General features: G+C 45.5%; 1 protein-coding gene across 1 annotated transcript in view; it reads left to right on the forward strand.

Moving 5' to 3' along the window:
- The first annotated feature begins 9,324 nt into the window (after positions 1 to 9,324).
- The window catches only part of CIBAR1 (CBY1 interacting BAR domain containing 1), a 956,902-nt gene continuing 944,855 nt past the window's right edge, over positions 9,325 to 21,371 (forward strand). The window contains exon 1 of the mRNA XM_069621350.1: positions 9,325 to 9,505. Coding sequence (XP_069477451.1) covers positions 9,477 to 9,505 — 29 coding nt within the window. The 5' untranslated portion in view covers positions 9,325 to 9,476. The remainder of the gene's footprint in view (positions 9,506 to 21,371) is intronic.

Here is a 21,371-nt window from a genome sequence, read left to right on the forward strand (position 1 = left end):
GGCACTTTGGATGCTGTCATGCAAGGACACTTCGCGTGCGAGCAATCGCTCGCAGCGGCCGCGTTCGCAATTGAGAAAAGTGCCACAATAGTAATGGTATGCCCTGTGACGTTGTTTGTGGAGCATTCATTATTTGCAATACTGGAAAGGTCAAAAGGCACACTGACAACACAGCGGGCAACCGCTTATGAAATAATATTGTCCAGCGCCAACATCCATGTGGTGCGATTCAGGACAGTGAATCCAGCAACATTCATTACGGAAGCGTGCACACTAGAGGACATGCAGCAACATGATTGTGCAACCTACACAGGAGAAAGAGGGGAGGACACAGTGGTATGCGAGAATGCTCTGAGCGAGGGGGAAGTGTACTTTGTTGACGGGTCAGCATCAATTGACGTGGACACGGGAGAGAAACATGTGGGTATGGCAGTGGTGAGATTAGAAGACGGTGAGTATGAGACACTAGTGCAGTACCGCCTTCCATCACATTACTCAGCACAAGCAGCAGAACTGATTGCCCTAATAGAAGCACTACATGCAGCTAAAGGGTGCGCGGTGACAATTTTCACAGATTCAGCTTATATGACGACAACAGTACATGGAGGTCTGGCCAGATGGGGGCGGAGGGGGTTTCGACGAGCAGATGGGACTCCCGTGCAACATGCAGACTTACTGAAAGAGTTAATTGAAGCCCTACGAGACCCCACAGTGGTAGCAATAGTGAAATGCCAAGCCCATACGTCAAACACAGACGTTGTGTCTTTAGGAAACGCGTCAGCGGACGCGGCGGCCAAAGAAGCCTCTTACTTTCAAAAATATGAAGCAGGTGAGTACATGCTACAGCACAAGACAAACGAGGAGCTTCCAGAAGGGTACAATGCAATGCCGATATCACAAATACTAGAGTTACAGGAAGGAGCACGTGCAGATGAAAAGGTGATGTGAGTGAAACAAGGGTGCAGCCAATCAGCAACAGACTTACTGTGGCGACAAAATAACTCAGGAAAAGTGGTAATGCCAGTAAAGTTATTGGAAATAGCGTTCCAACAACTACACTTCCCAGCACACAACACGAAACAGCACATTGCAGCAGAGATACAGGAGGAGTGGTTTGTGCCCTGTCTTCAGGAGCACTTATCTCGATTGACACTGGAGTGCACAACATGTCAGATATACAATTCAGGAATGACATTACGTACACTCAGGGGAACAATTCCAAAACCGATTGGGCCATTCAGAGAGTTACATATCGATTACGCGGACATGGGAGAAAGGTGTAATGGGGCACGTTACATGATTGTGGTTGTGTGCCCATTTTCAAGGTGGGTAGAAGCAGGCCCATGTGCACGACCTGATGCTAAAAGCGCTGCGAAGTTCCTAGTGAGGGAAGTCTTTCCGCGCTGGGGAATTTGTGACGTGATTCACTCAGACAACGGCACTCACTTTGTAAATGAGCTCTTCAAGGAAGTAACAACACTGTTGGGAATAAAGCATAAATTGTGCTTGATTTATCAACCTCAAAGTAATGGCGTAGTGGAGAAGATGAACGGCCTGTTAAAAGGAAGGTTATCGAAACTATGCTTTTCATTAAAAAAGAACTGGATTTACTGTTTACCCCTTGCGCTGTTTGAGCTGAGAAATCAGCCAAGCAAGGACCACCATTTGTCCCCGCACGAAATAGTGACTGGGAGACGAATGCACACAGCACACTCGCCACTGCGCGAACACTCAGATGCACACAGATGCGCTGCGATATTGGGAGACGAGTTCACAGACTATTTGAAAAAATTAACAAGGGCAGCGCGCGCAATATCAAAGCAGCTCTCTCCACCTTTCACGAGAGAGGAGGGAAACACAACAGGGTCTATTACGGAGCCTGAAACACAGCTACAGCTGATGCCGGGTGAATTCATTTATGTCAGGAGTTTTGTGCGCCGGTGGAACGCACCACGGTTTCATGGCCCATACGAAGTAGTGTTTTCCACGCCCACAGCTGTGAAAGTGAAGGGCCTGAAGTATTGGATACATTTGACAGAAAGGCATATAATAATGTGCAGGTAGAGGTAGATGAGGAGGCACAGACAACAGCAAACAATGCAAATGAGGAGAATGTCTGATTATGAACTTGTGTGTGTGGCAGAAATGCACCTGAATGAGAAAGTGGCTGACAGGTATACTTTCATTTTAAGGGTATTACAAAAAAAAAAAATAAAAAACATTTTTCTTTTGTGTACTTACATGTAATTAATGATGCGATAAAATTATGCAGTGTCTACTCCCTTGTCTGTGTATCCCCACCCCTACAACCCTACCCGCTTCCATTCCCTTTCAATATATACTGGCACTGGTAGTGCCAACAAAATGTTTACATTCATGCACTTAATGCACTTTTATATCTCAAACAGGAGCTACCATGGCATCTAACGGGCAGCCTGCAATGGATAGATTTATTAGATATAGAGAGTTGTTAACTGAGAGATGCAGATATTCGTATGAGTGTGGATTATCTGTGTGCATTACATTGTTTTTTACAATCATGTTTGGCCTGGTTACATATTGGTTCATAGCGTTCATCTCTATCGAGATGAACGAGGGGGGAGGGATTAACAGTACTAACGTGACCAATGCAACAGCAAGTGCAAATACTAAAGAAGGTGATTTTTTGGTATGGGACGGAACAAAACTTAAATGGGGATATTATACCACACCATTCAATGCTGTCATCTCAAAAAATGAAGGGCTACAGGGTGAAATGCGAAATAACACAGTGTCTCCGCCGAAAATATCTAATTACAATGCCCGCAGTTTAAATGACCGAAACCCCTCCGCCATATCCTGGTTGTATAACACCCTCACCAGCCAGCCTGCCCCCGTAGCCAAGAACACATTGTCAGACAAGAGAAAGGAAGAAAATGAAAGAATGACAGCAACACATGAAATATTATATGATGATTGGGTAAAGGGGGGCGGGAAGGAGAAAGGGGGGCCCACTTTGTCCATCGCTCATGAAGCTGGAAAGTACATGAGGAACAAATATAACAGACGAAAAAGGGAAGCGGGGAGGAGGAAGTATGATGAGTACTATGGGTTAGGACTAGATAAAATGGAAGACCCACGACACCCCCACCAGACAAATAAATGGTATGCGGACATGAGTGCAACAGCTAAACAAACAACAAATGAAAGCTGTTATGTCTGCTCCCTCATCCCCATGCTTCAGGCACGCCCAAGTATTGTTACCCAAAGAGTTGCCTATTGTAGATGCCCAATGTCTCCTTCATCTCACGTTGTGCAGGATTAAGAACACCTTCCAGGCACATGAAGTTACTTTTAGAATGCTGCAGAACGAGAAAACTTGTTACCCAAAGACGGTAGGAGTGGTATGTCTGGAAGAACCATTTTTTGTGATACAAGAGACACTTTTTTCAGACAACAAGTGGAAGGACGAAGAAGTAATGTGTAAAGCTGAAGCGCTGAGGGGTGTGGCACCAGAGAAATTGCAGTGGATAGAAGAAACGTGCACACCAATATGGAAGGAACACATTTCAAAACTAACTTGGGTAACAGCCATTGAAAAACCCTTCAAGCTGCAGAAGGAAATAGACTGTGAGCTGTGTTTTAAAGGAGAGGGGAAAGCCTCCATGGGGACAAACAAGAACTGTAACAAGACCCTCACCATCCCAGATTTAAGAAAAGGGACAGCGGCCCTGATGGACACGTATTGGGTATGTGACAACCAGGCATACCTGCACCTCCCACAATCATGGAGTGGCAGCTGCTCAATGGCCACCCTACACTCAGCACTAATGGTAATACCAGAAAGCCACATTGATGGGAGCAAAAAGATGCGAGAAAACACCCAACAGAGCGCAGCCCAGCCCACTGCAGAGTCACAAATCTATGTCCTGTCTTCCGAGAACAAGGAAGAGGTGCTGTCCCGAAACAGACGAGCATCAAACTACATATCCAAAGCATCATCAGAGTTGCTGGCACAGATCCCAGACAGATACAGATTATTCAGCTCGGCAGAAACATTCTTTGCCTCACTGATCCCAAGTATCCAGGCAAGAGCAAACGCAAAATGCTCCAGATAACACGTTGGGAGCTGATCCAGCTGGCAAATGACACTGAAGAAGGGTTCAACGTAATAAAAGTGGAACTAAGAGCATTACGGCTGATGACCATGCAAAACAGCTATGTCTTGGACCTGTTGACAGCGATGGATGGAGGTGTTTGCCGAAAAATCGGAAGTGCCTGCTGCACTTTCGACCTTCTGAAGTCGCAGACAACGGCTCCCTGTCCCATGTGATCGAAGCAGTACACAACCTAGGAGAAAGAATGAAAATGGAAGGTGGAGCAGAAGAAAGCACGTGGTTCGACAATATCTTCTCCTGGGTTCCATCATGGCTGGGAATGACTGTGAAATTCTTGATGCCGGCTATGGTGTTCCTCCTCTTTATTTTTTGCCTGTGCCAGGTGGGTCTTCGATGTTGTGCTAACGCAGTACCGAATGGTGCAATGATGATGGTGACAATGGGCAACACCCGTAGTACAATACAAACTATGCAGGAAGTGCAGGTACAAACAGGAACAGACGACACACCAAGATATCAGCTAGTGCCTAGGTATCACGACAAGGATATAGTGGACAACTTGTGGCATACTACCATTAGAGAGCCTCGTATACTAGAATGGTATGAGGAGGTATGGGTAGATTTGGAAGGAGAGAGCGGATGTATATACCTGACCTGTACCCCAGATGAGTATGCTAGGAGAGGTGAGAGTTTAAGGGGGGTGTGCAGAGCGTGGATGCCCATAAAAGGCACACCTGCATGGGATGAAGCAATAATTGACGAAGAGGAGTGCAAGAGATTGGAAGATTTAAAGAATGTGTTACTTAAGTAACGAAAGGGGGGAAATGTAGGGGAGGATTGGTCCAAAAGATCCCCCTTGCCTACATCCCCTCCCCAGGTGAGGGCCATGGCTCATCGGGCGTCCCCTCCCTACCACCAGGGCCCAGGTGGTGGATGGCTCACCTGCTGAAGACATTGCCCAAACGTATTGAATTTAGCTAGGCCCAGAAACCATTTTGTCTAATAAAGATGGTGTGAGCTCGGCGCACTGTAGCGCGGCCCCCACCTTTGGAGAGTTTCAATTATCCCTGTGGCCGCAGCTCCCTGGCAGATCCGCTGTGAGCCCGTTCCCACGAACGAGACGGACATGAGCTAGTGTAAGATACCAACACTGTAACATTTCACCTTCCGCAGTGTATCGCTGCTCCCAGCATGACAGCATGACCCGGCCAGCAGAGCCTGGGTGGAAAGAGAACTGAAAAATGGTCCTTTAATAAAAGCAAAAGTTCCCAAATACTAATGCCAAAACTACTTGCAATACGTGCATTTTCTCTACAAACCTCTTTTGATTAGAAAATTTGTAAAACGTACAGATATGGCAGAATACATGTCCACATGGCATAAGCAATGAAGCACCCCCACCACTGCAGTTGTGTGCAAATAATAAAAGTGTCCCGGGGGGTTATTTGTTATGTGCCTCATTGAAAAGCTCACACCCCACCGTCCCGCGCCACAACCGAACTAATGCTGCTAGAGTGCAAAGAAAGACAAATGCAACCATACTGAGGGATCATGTGAAGGACACGCGAGAATGCACCCTCCATGTGTGTAAGTCCAAGCCCCTTATGTGCCACTACCGTCATGCACGGTGGCAAGTCATTTCCTATGTGCTCCACCAACCTCACTACTACCCCACTAACTGCAAATGTATATGCATATAACACAATGTTGTAGTTGTTAAAACATAGTGTACAAATAATGTGCTCGGACTGGCTAAACATTAGCAATGTTAAGATGTGAGCTTTGAAATGACTCAATTAGTACTGTATGTTATTTGAAAGTTTATGATGCTTTCACCGCAAATCGGCAACACACGAGGAAGATGCCTTTGTGAGTTTATGCAAGGCCTTTCCCCCTCCCACCCAGTGGAGCCTGCCAGACTAGAGGGCAGAGGCCCGCGCCGCGCTGCTCCACCTCCCCCAACTAGGCTGGAGCCGCTTCAAAGATTTGTAGTCCCCTCTGCAGAACCCAAGGCCACGGCCCGCCACCTGCATTATTTACAGCCCAGTAGTAAACCTCCGCCTGAATACACAAATCCAAAGGCGCCCTCTCTTAAACCCCACAACCCACCGGATTACCTTAGGTTTATGGCCCCTGTAAAATTAGGACACCCAATACTATGGCAACATACAGCAGCACATTCATAACGACTTCTAACAAGACAAAAAGACTTGTACCGCCTGTCCCATGCCCTGAGACCTAGCCCCACGACCTATGGTACCCGGTCAACAGGACACTGGTAACCATGTACTGATGAATCGCCATCAGACCCCTCTCAAGGTGCATTCCTCCTGTGTTCCATTAACCTGTAGAATAACCTATTGAAAGATTTACTAAAGAAGATAATATTGCAATAACTGAATGACTGTGGTGTGCATGGCCTAGGGCAAATAAGTCAAGAAAAGACATTCATCTCTGACACTGGCCACAGTGGCACCACGAAACCGCCCGGATGAACCCAGCAGACCTGCCAGGCCCAGCCCAACCCACGAGGCTGACCAGTGACGTCCTCCAGCCAAGGCCAACCACATCCCAGCAGCACCTATAGCTAGTCGTCGCCACCCAATCCCATTGAACTTGTGCCCCCTATAGAATGTAGGTTCTGATGATGTTTTTTGTAAATATATACGCCTGTCTTTGCTATTGTCAGACAGAGCGCTCTCGGAGTTTGCAGAGTTCTTTGCATGCCCTATTCTGATTGATAAACTCCCATTTACGCTCACCCGCACTTTGTCTTGGGCTTATTCCCATCTTGGGAGAGTCCTTCATTGTCTCTCATTGCGGGGAGGATCGTGCTGGTTGGGGACGCTTGCCTTCAACAGCGATCAGAAAGGAGAGCAGGTCTCAGACTCCCAGACACAAGCATGCAACAATATGCAACATGTGTTGCGCCGGTCAGGAGAGCACTCTCATAACCTAAGGTGGTACACATAAGTTACAGTGCAGACACATAGTTATTCTTATTACCTTGAAGAGGTACACAGTGAGCAGAGAATCTTTGAGGATCCCAGGCCCGGGGGCATCAGCTCTAGCCAATCACAGTTTAGTACCCTAGGGGTGGGTAGCAACGGGCAAGAACCAATGGTAAGTCCAAACCACTGCAACAATGTTATAACTAGTGACTTGGGGATGGAACAGGCCAGCCACCTGACATGCGAGAGCCAGTACAATAACATCTGTAATGTCCACTATGGGTGGTAGAATATTCAATACCCAATCGCTTGGGACAATAGATTTCCTAGAGAAGGGCCCAAGTTGTGACGTCATGCTGAGTCCATTTGGAAGAAAAACTGGCCTGCTAGTCGAGGAAGAGCGAGATGTGCATGTATATTCTCTGTTCGTGTGCTGATCCCTGTTGGTTTTGTCTGTAATAAACTGCAGTTTCAACTTGCAGCTGACTGAGTCCTCCGTGTATCCTGGCAGAGGGAGTTGGGCCCTCCAAGTCTGCGGACTTCCAGTGTGCCTCTGGCATACCTGGGATCTGTCCCCAACAGCAAGATATAAAGCGAGACACCGGAAGTGTCCCAGGAAGCGATGCAGGAACCAGACGCAGGAGGTACGAAGGAGGGTCGTCCGAGAAGAGAGCACAGAAGACCGGTGAAGTTTGATTAATTTATTATGGAATAGACATTACTGGTTTATCGAAGAGAGGTGTGTAGGAAACTTGTGAGACGCGGCACCGCCGTAGTCTTGCGAGATTCTGTACGGAAGCGCGCCGAGCCGTGCAAACGGACATAGTACGGCACCAGCGACACAGAGCAGACGTGCACCTGGCGCTTCTTCTAATCAAGGACCTTCACTGCCACAAGAGCAGACCCAGTGCATACATGCCAAACCCTCTCCCTCCAATTTAAGAGGGAGACTCCCGATTTTCCAGTGAAAAATATAGCTATTTTTCAGTCTCCCACCAAAAATTACTGTAGCCCCAATGCATTCCTATGAGGAAATGTAGGTCTCCCGATTACCCTTTGGAAATCTCCCTCCCAGGTGGCTCTGAGTGTATGCCAGTGCCCCGTGGACTGCACCCTGCTCCCCAGAAGCATATGAGCACTATTATTTGCCATTGTATATGTTAAGGCAAATAAAGTTTGTTACTCTAATCCATCAGTGACCTGATCATTATACTACACCAAGACATACAATGTAGTATTCCAAGCGTTGTATTGATTTTGGAGAAACTGAGAAATAGATGATTAAATTAGCATGTTTAGAAAACAAGACTTTTTGGGGGGCGGGGGGCAACTCGCAATTAGAATATTAACTTAGCACGACAGCAACTGAGAACACCGATTGGTCATGACAGAATTTTTGAATGTTGTCCCCGACCACAAAGCCATCTAAGTTTCACGTTGTAGCTGAAGTATTCTGGAATCGCAGCTGAGAAATTATTTTACGCTGCCAAAAAATGACGTAAAGCGTACAAGATAATAAGATGAACAGGCCCGGGCACGGGAACTATGCAGAACGCGTAGAGAACATTCTCCAGCATTTGCAGTCAGTGTACGTAATTATTTGAAAACGTATGAAAGAATGTCCTTTACAAATCACAGTCATGACATAGAATCACCTTTTCAAAAACCCAGAATTTCGCTTAATTCTGTCGGGTAAATCAGACTATTAAAAATCAGTGCAGGGTATTTGCGCAAATCAAGGCAGACTGGAGAGTTGTAATTAAGCATAGAAATAAAGAACACCGGCTGAAAAGACAGTTAAGTCTTACCCTCGCCTAAATATATCGGCCATTTTGATTTACTGGTTTCCGTACCCCATACCTCGCCTTCTCGGCAACAAAAACGATGTTGGATTAATAAAAAAAGTATAGATTCAATTTAAATAAGACACTTTAAAAAAATGCCACACAAATATCGTTTTTGCTCTGAAAAATGTGTTAACAAATAAAGTCTCCATTACATTTTTTTGAAGATTATTTTCATTGTTAGAATATGTTTTCTATGTAAAATTATACAAGGGTTTTCAGACATAGATTAAATATACACTAACACTATTCTAATCGGACTCTATTATGCTTTGGATACCTAAATTAAATGCTGAAAGATGGTAGCTACATGGTAGCTAATACCAACTACTAAAACTAATCATGAAGCGAAGTCAACATCCTTGTCCTTTTTTTGTGTTGATATATTCTTGTCTTCCCTTTCCACTGTTGGACAATGAATTCACAGGGCCGGACGTAGACGTCAGACGCCCTGCGGGTTCTATGGTAACGCGGTCACCCAGAGAGGATTGGTGGAATGTGGGTAAGGTGGGCGGGGTATCTGGGCCTGGGCCCTTCTCCAGCTTTCTCACAGTTATTCTGAGGTGCGGGCCGGTCCAGCCAGCATGAATTTAGCACAAGAGGCCAGAGCAAGGTAAGGACCAGTCGGCTGGCAGTGGCGGAGCTTTTAGAGTTGTACTTTGGCTGCTTCACTTAACGGGGTTCAGCAAATAAGGGTTACGTCTTAGAGAAGTTTATGGGAGCATCGTTCCCCGCCTAGTGGCACTTAGGTTTCCACATTCGTCTGAAGTAAAGCCGTGCACACAAGTTGCCCAGCCAGAAGAAAGCGCGAGCGTTGTCTTCTCATCCATTATGACAACATCCCTTCTCTGATGTGAAGGCTACTGCAGCATCTAATCCTCGCACACAGGTTGGAATGCAGTTATAGGACATTGGTCACCTTAACGCTTCTTGGTCTTTCTCCGGAATCCCATTGGCTTTAGCGGATTGGCACATCTGGGAATCCTAATTTCACTGTTAAAATTATTTTGATTCAAAAACCTTATTCCGTTATTGGCTTTGAATTTGGGAGAGCTTCTACCTTTTTGTGTGTGATCGTTAGAGTTCTCTCCTTGAACTGGACCGATTCATGCAGCTTCTTCAGGGGTTATGTGTGACCAAAATACTCCTGGAAGTGAACCACGAGGTAGTTGCTACTAATTCAGAAATGTGGTTATTCGAGATTCACAGAAATTAACCTCTGTCAGGCTGTTTGGCACACCATTTAACACTATGTGGTTAGTCTTATTCGTTCGCAAGTGCTAGTAGACCCGCACCATTGGGCTTTCCCAATCTGCCAATTGATGCACGAGTGAGGTACATGGTACACGCAAAGGAAAGTGTAACTGCGTATTGACCAAAAGTTCAAAGTCCTGTTCTTTTAAACTGTTATCAACACTTAACACCCAGACGTACTAGTATAAGTGTTGTTTATAGGGGCTGTGCTGCAGGCTGGCTTGGGGCGACGAAGAACTCGACATTTTTGACAATTTGTGATGAACTGGATCAGGGCAGAGCTGTACAAGTAGTCCCGACCTGATATCATATTATCCCTCACGCTGGCAATATCTGTTGTGTGTTTTCATGCAATCCCTTTTGCTTTAAGCAGTGTTATTGTAATTTAGGATTGAATCTGATGCCTCAATCAGTGGCAAATGTATTGGGGGATATAGACCATGTTCTTTGATTAGTTGCCGCGTCTGTTAAGTGTTCTTGTTTCCTAACTAGCACAGTAATGACACAAATACATTTCAAAGTCCCTAGTTCTTTTTCTGTCTTTGCTTCATTCAAAGTAAACTGCATCTCTGGGTAAAACAATGTCTAACATGATGTTAGTTTGATTGATTTGTTATTTATTATGCACCTATACACAAGTGTTTCAAGGCACAACCAGGCAAGGGAGGGTGAACTGAGGGAGGATAAAACAACGCTCTTACTAGGCCTTGTGTCTTTGAGATCATGCAAGCGCGCAGACAAGAAGTGGAGGGGAGAGGGGGCAGTCAGAAGTGCACCCAGAGCTGCAGGGCCCAGAGTTAAGTGTTAGGTGGCTGGGACTCCAAGGGGCAATCCCAGCCCAGTAGTGCAAGGTTAGCCAGGAGGCAGTGCAAGTAGGGCCAGGCGGCAAGTGCAGGGGGACTGATCGGGGGTGGGGGGGGGGTTGTCCTGTAAGACTCGGAGGACAGTTAGTTAGTCAGCCAGTCAGCAGACGGAGCAGCATTAGAAGAGGGAGAGAGAAAGGAGAAAAGGTAGGTCTTGAGGAGTTTCTGGAACTTAAGGAGGTCCGGCTCAACGCAGAGAGGCAGGGAGGCCATTCCAGAGGGAGGCACCTGCAGAGGAGAGGGTTCTACCCAACAATCTCTGCTTGAAGAAGCGTCTCGCCCGTAGAGAGTTGGAGGTAAACTAATGAAGGGCTCTAGGAGGAAGGTACTTGGGAAGAGAAAGTTGAAGGTAGTAAGGGCCATTGCCCCAAAAATCCTTGTGGACCATGCAGAGGGCCCTTAACTTGATCCTTGAAGCCAGTGGAGGATTTTCAGGTCCTGGAGAGATGCAGTTTCTGGGCATAAGGTGCAAGGATAATTATTGTGGTCCTGTTATGGATGAGTTCGAGGCGAAGAGTAGAGGTAGGCAGACTGAGAAAGAGGCTGTTGCAGTAGTCCAGCCTAGAGAACCAAAGCTCTGGAGACAGTGAGCTTCTGGGGGAAGGTGAGAAAAGCGAGAATACCTTTTGAGGAGGTACAGCTGGCAGTCGGCCTTCTTGGCAAGTTCCGTGATGTGTGGAGAGGAGAGTGTGGATCATGACTAAATGGCAGATATAGTCGGGGATGAGCGAAGAGGAGGAGGAGGAGGCAGAGGGTAGCCTGAAAGAGATAATGTGAAAGAGAGCTGCGTGCCATCAGCATAACACTGAAAGTTGGAGGTGAATTGTTTATATTGTGTGTTCTTTTGGGCTTGTCTTTGTGACTTAAAAGTACATCACCTCCACGTCCTTCTTCCTCATTCCAGTATTTAACTCTAAGGTTATGTCTCTCTCGCGTTTTTTTTTTTCTTTCCTTTTTGAAGGTGTAAACCTTCCACTTGAGCACAATCACATACCTTCCTGTCCTCAGGCAAGGAATCCACACTTGTTTTTGTTTTTTTCAAAGATTTATTTTTTGGTGTGCAGCATTGGGGAGCAACTATGCAGGGCAGCAGGGATGGCCCTAGAGGATGTGTGGCTCCTGCATTCCTTGTGGTGCAGTGGGTGTAGATAAGCATGTCTTGTGATGCAGCCGGTTAGGCCCTCTCAGTTCTACTGCAGCAGGGATGGCCCTGGAGGGTGTGTGACTCCTGCATTCCTTGTGGTGCAGTGGGTGTAGTTAAGCATGTCTTGTGATGCAGCTGGTTAGGCCCTCTCAGTTCTACTGCTGGGTGTGGGCTTTCAATGGACTGCACAGCGTACGACAACATACTTGCCAACATGACCCATTCCAATCTGTAAATGCTTATCCAATCATGTGTTTTTTTTTCTTCACATTCTGGAACTTGTAGTTCCACTTTTCCCATTATTAAAATAAGACGAAATGCCCCAGAATGCAAAGAAAAAACCAGAACTGGAAAAGCACCTAAAGATTTCAATGGGTCATGTTGGCACCTGTGCGACAAGGCCTGGGCTGATGACCAGGCCCGTGGCGCCATGATAACCGCAGGTGGGTGTTGGGAATGCAGAGACCGGTTGCCTGGATACCAGTTTCTGCATTTCCAGCTCACCCTTTCCGTCCCACCGAGCATGGTTGGCTCCACTTCTAGTTGACAGGTGCGTCTCCATGGGCTGGAGTAAGCATGGCACGATGTCTGAGTGTCGTTGAGACAGAAATGAAGGTAGAAGGTACTACCACAGCCACGAAGGAGTTGCAGTCAAGGTTCAAAGTCTGACATCAAAGGTGAGCACCCTGGAAGACCGTGCAGAAGGATGCGTGAGGAGAAGCAATATTAGAAACCTTGGGCTGCCAGAGGGGGGAGAGGGCTGGGACCCTACCACTGCATATAAAATATGCCCCCCCAAGAGATATGTCCTGGCTCGTTGACACATGGATTCATGGTGGAGCAGGCCCACAGATCCTTGTCTAGACGAAATGGAGCGCCACCAAGACTGATTATCGCAAAGATCCTTAATTTCAAAGATATGGAGATGATGATTTCAAAGATGGGGAGAGGATCTTGGCCATCTCCAAAGAGGGTGGGGAGATTCGGCAAGTGGCGGCCACGCAGGCGATCTATCCGGACAACACCATGCGGACGCAGAAGAGAAGAAGCCCATTTATCCCGACGACGGACAGACTGCATCACCAAGGGTTGAAATACATGCACTTATACCCAGCTAAATTAAAAATACTTTATAACTGGAAAGCTTTGCTCTTTTGAGAATCCTGAAGACGTCATTCAGTGGAAGGATATGAATAAAATGGCACCTTCACATGATTGACTGCATAATTATCGCAGGGCCCTGGCCGCCGTAGAAAGACAATGAAGGTCTGGAACAAACTCTACTCGCGCCTATTGTCACAGCCATTGAGATAGTAATTTACTTATCTCACCCAGTGCCTTTCATTCACTTTTGCATCCTGGTTTCCTTTTCTCTCTTGTTTCGAGTAGAAGGGCCACCTCCAGTTACATTGCGTTAGTTTGTTACTGGGCACTGTATCAAGCTGTCCAACTGTCAAACACCACTAGCAAAAAGCGGCGTCGATTGGCAGTCGGGTCTGAATGGCTGGGTACTGTTGGGCCAGTCTTGTTCATAAGGGGTTTTCCTGCTTTCTTTCTTCAGTTGTTTCTTTTTCTGGTTGTTGGTAGCTCAGAGTATTGTTGGCTTCCAATTCATAGTATGCTGCAGGTAGGTATGGGTGGTAATATAAAGAGTGATATTAGGAAATTTTGTATGTTTTAGTTAGGAGCTCTCTGGAGCGGAAACCGGACAGCAAATACCTGGTACATCTGCACAGTCCTGGAATGAGGATGGGCTACCGGGCTCGGGGCAGAGGGACCAAGGATATCCAACAATGGCTGGAACACTTAGGATAACCTCCTGGAATGTAAGGTGCTGAATAGCTATATTAAACACCACTGGGTCATTTCGTACATAAGATTGATAGAGAAATGGGGAGGAGGGGGAGACAGGACCACCATCTCGGCATGTTCAAGAAGGGTACTTATATGGGTTGCTCCATCAGTGCCCTTTCAGCTGAGGGAGGCGCAAATTGATGAGGGTGGGAGAATGGTCTTGAAGCAAGGTCGAGTGGAGAACTGAGGTATGTATCTTACACTGACGCCCCCCAAACATGATGCTTCAAGTTTCCTTAGGTAGCTGTATACACGATTGGCACCTTCATAAAGTGTGCATGTGAATCTGGGGAGGAGTCTTCAACTGCACATTAAACCCAGGTTGGATAGGTAGGATGACAAGTATATGGAACCGGCCACCCGCCAGGGTGCTGGAGGAGCTATTGGTTAACTTGGAGCTGGTGGACGTTTGGCGCACACTTAATGGGAACCAAAGGGGCTACTCCGCTCAACACAGAGTATTCACCAGAATAGATCATATGTTCTCTGGCATGGACGAATTCACTAGGGCCATGGATGAGGGCAGGGCGCTCACAGACCATGCTCCACCAATAGTTAACTAGGTGCTGAGCACGGCCCAAACAGTGGTGCCCACGTGGAGGTTTTGTGCGGCAAACACCTCGATTTGACTCCTTTTAGAGAGCATTTAGCAGACAAGATTGGGGAGTTTTTTGTGGCCAACGAGGGGTAGTGTTGAGAGTGGGAACACGTTATGGGAGGCCTTTAAGGTGGTGATTAGGGGTGAGGCAATTGCTAAGGCAAGATGAGTCGGAAGGGTGTTGGTGGGTCAACTGTCTAGATCAGAAGCCAGAATTAAGGTGCTGGGGGACTCTTGACACTAGCAAAAGGGCTTTGGAGAGTGATCTCTTCTTTCTTAGGCAAGGTTGTTGGTGGATTGGTATAGGCTCGCTAAATATGATTACACGACTTATACCGAGAAGCTGCACGAACAGGGAGACGAGCAGGGTAGGTTGTTGGCTTTGCTTGCTGTAGCGAGACGCCCTGGACAGTGTTTTTTAAATTATTTTTTGTTTTTTTTTTAATCAAAGATTTTATTTGATTTTCAAACATGAATAAACATTACAAATAACACTTTGCATTGCAGGGAAGGAAAGGAAAAATGAGTAAGTCCCAGGGTTTTTTGTTGTATGTACAGGGTTTGAGCAGTATCGGGACCACTTGTACAATATTTAGAATAAGAACACAGCTGCTCAATTACCCCTCTTTTAGTCTACCCTGTGAGGGAGTCGGAGGAAAGGAAAAGGATAAATTATCTAGTTCATTTATCCAAATTTCATTTGAACTAACACAATTGTTATGCCAGAGAAGTATACATGTTAAAAACACAGTTTAATCAAAAGAAACGTTCAATACAAAATTATGTAGTGTATGCTTTCCACAAGGCATCACCACTCTTAAATTCATAAAAAGTTTGAAAGACAAATCCAGAATTTATGTTTTGTGCAAATAATGACTAGGGTTAGTAAGTGACATTCATGATTTATCACAAAGACAAGATTTCAGAACCAGAATCAATTATGGCAGGGGAGCATACTATCAATGTAACTGTTAAACTACAAGTTTATTTGCAGAAGAAAAAGACAGCGTTGTTCTTGATGTCTCTGGGATGTCTACATATGTTTCAGCTAAACAAAATGTCGTCAACACCTTCCCTGGTGTTGCGCTGTTTTTATTGATAGCCCTCTTCAGGACGATGCATTGTTTTGATCAGTTGACAATTAGTTCAACAAACAAATCCCCATTTTGTCAAAGTTTGATTGGGAGCTATGAGAATAGAAAATTATTTTTAAAAAAAGTTATTTTAATTGATATTCTGGAATTAGAGTTTAAAACATTGAAGTGTAAAACACATTCATTGGCAATATGTTAGAGGACAATGTTACGTGTCCTATGCAAATCCTTTCCACTGACCTTTTAATCTTCCTGTGGTTAGACTAAAGAATTTTAATTTTGACTAGGTTGTTATTTCCTTTGTCCTTGATTTTATGCGTTGGATCATTCGCCTTTTAATTAATGTTGTTTGGTGAAGGTTTCCCTTAAATAAATTGTCGGCGAGCCTTTTGTTGTTGATGGATACGCTGGACCTGGTGGGAAAACAGGTCACAGGTTCAGGCACTTAATTCATACATGCCGTTCGTATATGCTTCTTCAATTTCATAGAAAACCAAACAAACTGACCTTCATACAGGACAGCTGCTTTCGGGGCTGCCGGTAAGCTGTTACTGGGGGGCGGAAATTCTTATCCCCGGGTTGGATCGGCGTTCTCTCTTGTTTTTGTACCTGCATGTGCAGACGGAGAAATCGTATACAAACCCTTGAGGATGTTACTTATTCCTTATTGGTTACTGGCACTCAAAAAAAGGGGAGACTACATAAATGCCTGAGGATTTTCTAAACCGAGACCTATGCCTTCATCCTTCGAAGCGAACAACAATAGAAAAAATGACATGCGTCACAACTTTCAGCCCAATAAGCCACAATCTACGGAAACTGGTATTGAAGAACTGGCACATTATAAAAACAGAAGATTTTGCTCCAGCTCCCCCTAGATTTGCATTCAAAAGGCAATATAACCTGAGAGACAATTTGGTTCATACGTATCCCAGAGAAGACAAAAAAAGTGTAACACAGAGAACACTTTGGGAATTACCACCGTTACAGGACATTTTAAATGTGGCAATTGCTCAGTCTGCCCTTTAACTAAAAATCTGAAAAACATCATGTTAAAAGGGAAATTGTGGCATTTCAAAACGTTCACCAATTGTGATTCACAATGGGTGGTGTATGCAATTCAATGTCCGTGCCATTTACTGTATATTGGTAAAACTAAGAGACACATCAAAACGAGGATTGGCGAACATAGATACAATATCAGAAACCAAACTCCAAATAAACCTCTGGTGGCCCATTACATACGCATGAAACGTAAACCGTGCGACATGTTTTGGTTTGTAATCCAAACAATCCAAATATCTAAAAGAGGTGGAGACGGAGATCTGGCACGCCGTAAGATCGAACAAAAATGGATTTTTGATCTCGACACTGTAAAAAATGGTCTGAATACTGCAGTTGAATGGGGTATTTTATTTTTTTTAAAAAGGAACCTCCTCTTGAAAAGGTTCATCTGACAGGTTGTTTTCCATAAATCAATAATGCAAGCAAATCAGTATCCACCATCCTGAAAAGGCTCCATATCAAGTGTGAGGCCACGTTTAACAATGGACAGTAGCCGAACGAGGCCAGGGTGCCCCTAAGGCTCTGTTTGGATATACTACCCATGGAAATAATCCAACAGCCAACCCACAGTAATGACTAGCTTCAATGTGGGTGAAGGGATATTAAACAACAGCAAAAAATCTGAGTCTATGCCATCTGACTGGACTTTTACTCCTTTAAATAAATATGAGCAAAAGAACCATCTAAATTTACGAGGCAGAGACATGACTCGCCTCTGCACCAGGGGATACAGTGATCCCGGGACGTAAAGTTAGCTCAATCCACTCAAGATGGTGGACGCAAGCAAAACCATTGCGCTAGTGTTTCCTGCTATGCGATGGAATCACGGAATCACGTGACCGCACAAAAACTCGGAAAAACTGTGCCGACACTGAATACGGACTAATGCTGATGCGAAGAAGACGCCTAACCACTACAACACGCGAAAAGAAGGTAAAAGCCTCCTTAAGACCGTATTATAAACAGCGCCGAAAATCCTCAGGCATTTATGTAGTCTCCCCTTTTTTTTGGGTGCCAGTAACCAATAAGGAATAAGTAACACCCTCAAGGGTTTGTAAACTATTTCTCCGTCTGCACATGCAGGTACAAAAACAAGAGAACGCTGATCCAACCCGGGGATAAGAATTTCCGCCCCCCAGTAACAGTTTACCGGCAGCCCCGAAAGCCGCTGTCCTGTATGAAGGTCAGTTTGTTTGGTTTTCTATGAAATTGAAGAAGCATATACGAACGGCATGTATGAATTAAGTGCCTGAACCTCTGACCTGTTTTCCCACCAGGTCCAGCATATCTATCAACAACAAAAGGCTCGCCGACAATTTATTTAAGGGAAACCTTCACCAAACAACATTAATTAAAAGGCGAATGATCCAACGCATAAAATCAAGGACAAAGGAAATAACAACCTAATCAAAATTAAAATTCTTTAGTCTAACCACAGGAAGATTAAAAGGTCAGTGGAAAGGATTTGCATAGGACACGTAACATTGTCCTCTAACCTATTGCCAATGAATGTGTTTTACACTTCAATGTTTTAAACTCTAATTCCAGAATATCAATTAAAATAACTTTTTTTAAAAAATAATTTTCTATTCTCATAGCTCCCAATCGAATTTTGACAAAATGGGGATTTGTTTGTTGAACTAATTGTCAACCGATCAAAAAAACCCATCGTCCTGAAGAGGGCTATCAATAAAAACAGCGGAACACCAGGGAAGGCGTTGACGACATTTTGTTTAGCAGAAACATATGTAGACATCCCAGAGACCTCAAGATCAACGCTGTCTTTTTCTTCTGCAAATAAACTTGTAGTTTAACAGTTACATTAATAGTATGCTCCCCTGCCATAATTGATTCTGGTTCTGAAATCTTGTCTTTGTGATGAATCATGAATGTCACTTACTAACCCTAGTCATTATTTGCACAAAACATATACATTCTGGATTTGTCTTTCAAACTTTTTATGAATTTAAGATTGGTGATGCCTTGTGGAAGGCATACACTACATAATTCTGTATTGAATGTTTCTTTTGATTAAAATGTGTTTTTAACATGTATACTTCTCTGACATAACAATTGTTAGTTTAAATGAACTAGATAATTTATCCTTTTTCCTTTACTCTGACTCCCTCACAAGGTAGACTAAAAGAGGGGTAATTGAGCAGCTGTGTTCTTATTCAAAATATTGCAGGGAAAGATAAAAACATCAAAGGAGAAAGAAAGGGGGCCTTAGCCCCTCGGACCGTCAAGCCTTTGGCGAGGGATCTCGTATAACAGTCGGGCCCACTTGCATGGCATTGTTCAGTCCACCTGGTGCATATTGCTTGTGCCGCCTTGTCGGGTGTTTAGCTGGCATCCTCCCATCTCTGCCATATTTTGCTTGGTTTTTGCAGGCATTCCCTCGCCGTGTACACTCTGCGTTCCATTGTCGTGCAGATGTCCACGTCCGTGACCCATTGGTCATAGCTTGGTGTTCTCTCCGATCCCCATAACTGTGTGATGTTCTTTCTGAGTACCGCTGTAGCGGTCGACCAGAGCAGTTTCTCGTATTGTGACAGATCACATTCATCGGAAATCCCCAGTAGGAGTTGTTTTGGTCCCCTTTGTATTGTTTTACCCATGACTCTGGACAGTTTATCGCAGCATTTCTGCCAGAGCTGTTGAATGTTGTCACATTCCCATATGATATGAAAGAAGGTTCCTTCCTCACGTTTGCAACGTAGGCATCGCGAGTCCGAAGCCCTACCCCATTGAACAGTGCCACTCTCGGATAGTAGGTGTGGTGCAGGATCTTAGGTTGGACCAGTCTGAGCCTCGACGAGATGGTTAATTCACGGGGGTACATCAGAGCTTCTGTCCAATCTTCTGGTTGTAGCGGTCCCACATGCCGTTCCCATTTGGCTTTCAGACTGGTAAGTTCTGGTGTGATAAAGGATGTGATCACGTTGTACATAGTTGAGGTGATTTATTGTTGTATTTGGTCCTGAACTATTTTGCGCTCCAGTGGGGTGCATTGTGACATGTCTCTGATGATCTGCCGGTGGGCATGTAATGCATTCTTCATTTGAATATAATGGTATCCTTCTGTGATTGGGAGGGAGAATTCAGATTGTAATGTGTCGAACGGGATCAATTCATCCTCCCGCACCACGTCTCCGATTATGCAGATTCCTTGCTGGTCCCAGGCGGGCCATTTGGGAAGCTTCTGTATTTCGGGGAGGAGACTGTTGTTTCACAGAGGTTGGACCTGTGTAAGTTTCGAGTCCCACCCTAAGTGTCGGTGTGCTTCGGCCCAAATTCACGCAATATGTGTTGCCATGTCAGAGGGTGATATGCGACCGAGACCGCAGTAAAAGAGCTCCAGGGGTGTTGTTGTACTGTTGGTGTTGATCCCTCCGATGTGCGGCAAGTTCCTGTCCTCGTGGAGCATGATATTCACCACCACCACCATCTGGCTGACCCAGTAGTATGTTTGCAGTCTGGGCAGCCCAATCCCACCCTCCCAGATGGACCTCTGAAGTGTAGAGAGAGCTCTCCGCGGGTGGCCCCCGCTCCAGAGTAGTTTCCGAAGGATGTGGTCGATTTAGAGGAATTCATGATGTGGGATGTGCAGCGGTGCAGTTTGCAGGATCTACAGGAACTTGGGAAGAGCAATAATTTTGAACAGGGCAGCTCTGCCCATTAGTGTCAGTGGCAGGGAGACCTAGTGGCGAGTATCCTCCGCGAACCTCGTCACAAGTGGGTGGAGGTTCAATGATATGTAGTCCGCGAGGTGCTTCGTAATTTATACACCGTGGTATTTAAACTGTTCTATTACGATTTGGATGGGGCAGTCTGCAGGTCTTGTGGCTGTTATACTGCCTATGGGGAATAAAGTGGATTTGGACCAGTTCACGTGAAGACTGCTGAAAGCCCTGTATCTCTTCAGCATGTGTGTGACTCTATGGCAGGAGTTGATCGGGTCTTTCAAGTAGATGAGCAGGTCATCTGCATAGAGCGCGACTCTGTCCTTCCGTGTCTCTGACCAGCGGAAATCCTCCCAGAGTGGTGTGTTTCGCAGGAGAATGGCCAGGGGTTCGAAAGCAATTGCAAAGATCATAGCTGACAGGGGGCACCCCTGCCTGGTGCCTCTGCCCAGTCTAAAGGGGTCCGATTGACAGCCGTTGACCTTAGTTCTGGCCGTTGGGCAGTTGTATAGTAGTTGCACCCAGTTCATGAAGTTCCTACCGAAGCCCATGTGCCTCATTATGTCCCAAATAGCCTCCCATTGTACTGAGTCAAAGGCCTATTCAAAGTCAATCGCTAATAAAGCTAAAAGACCTTGTATGCTGTCGGCTTTTCCCAGGGCTGAGTGTAATCTATAGAAGTTCCTGCGCGTTGATCTCTGGGGCATGAAACCGCATTGATCAGGGTGGATCAGGGAGGGGATGACCTGCTGCAATCGGTCTGCTAGTATCTTTGCTAATATTTTGGTTTCGCTATTTATAAGTGAAATAGGTCTGTATGAACTGCAGCTTTCAGGAGGTTTGTCCGGTTTGGGTAACACTATTATTGTGGCTTCTCTCAGATCTGGGGATAGGGTGCCCCTGTCCCGTGCGTGTTGGTACATT

This window comes from Ambystoma mexicanum, chromosome 5q (genome assembly GCF_040938575.1).
Source record: "Ambystoma mexicanum isolate Mex_15411 chromosome 5q, UKY_AmexF1_1, whole genome shotgun sequence".
Classification (NCBI taxonomy): Eukaryota; Metazoa; Chordata; class Amphibia; order Caudata; family Ambystomatidae; genus Ambystoma; species Ambystoma mexicanum.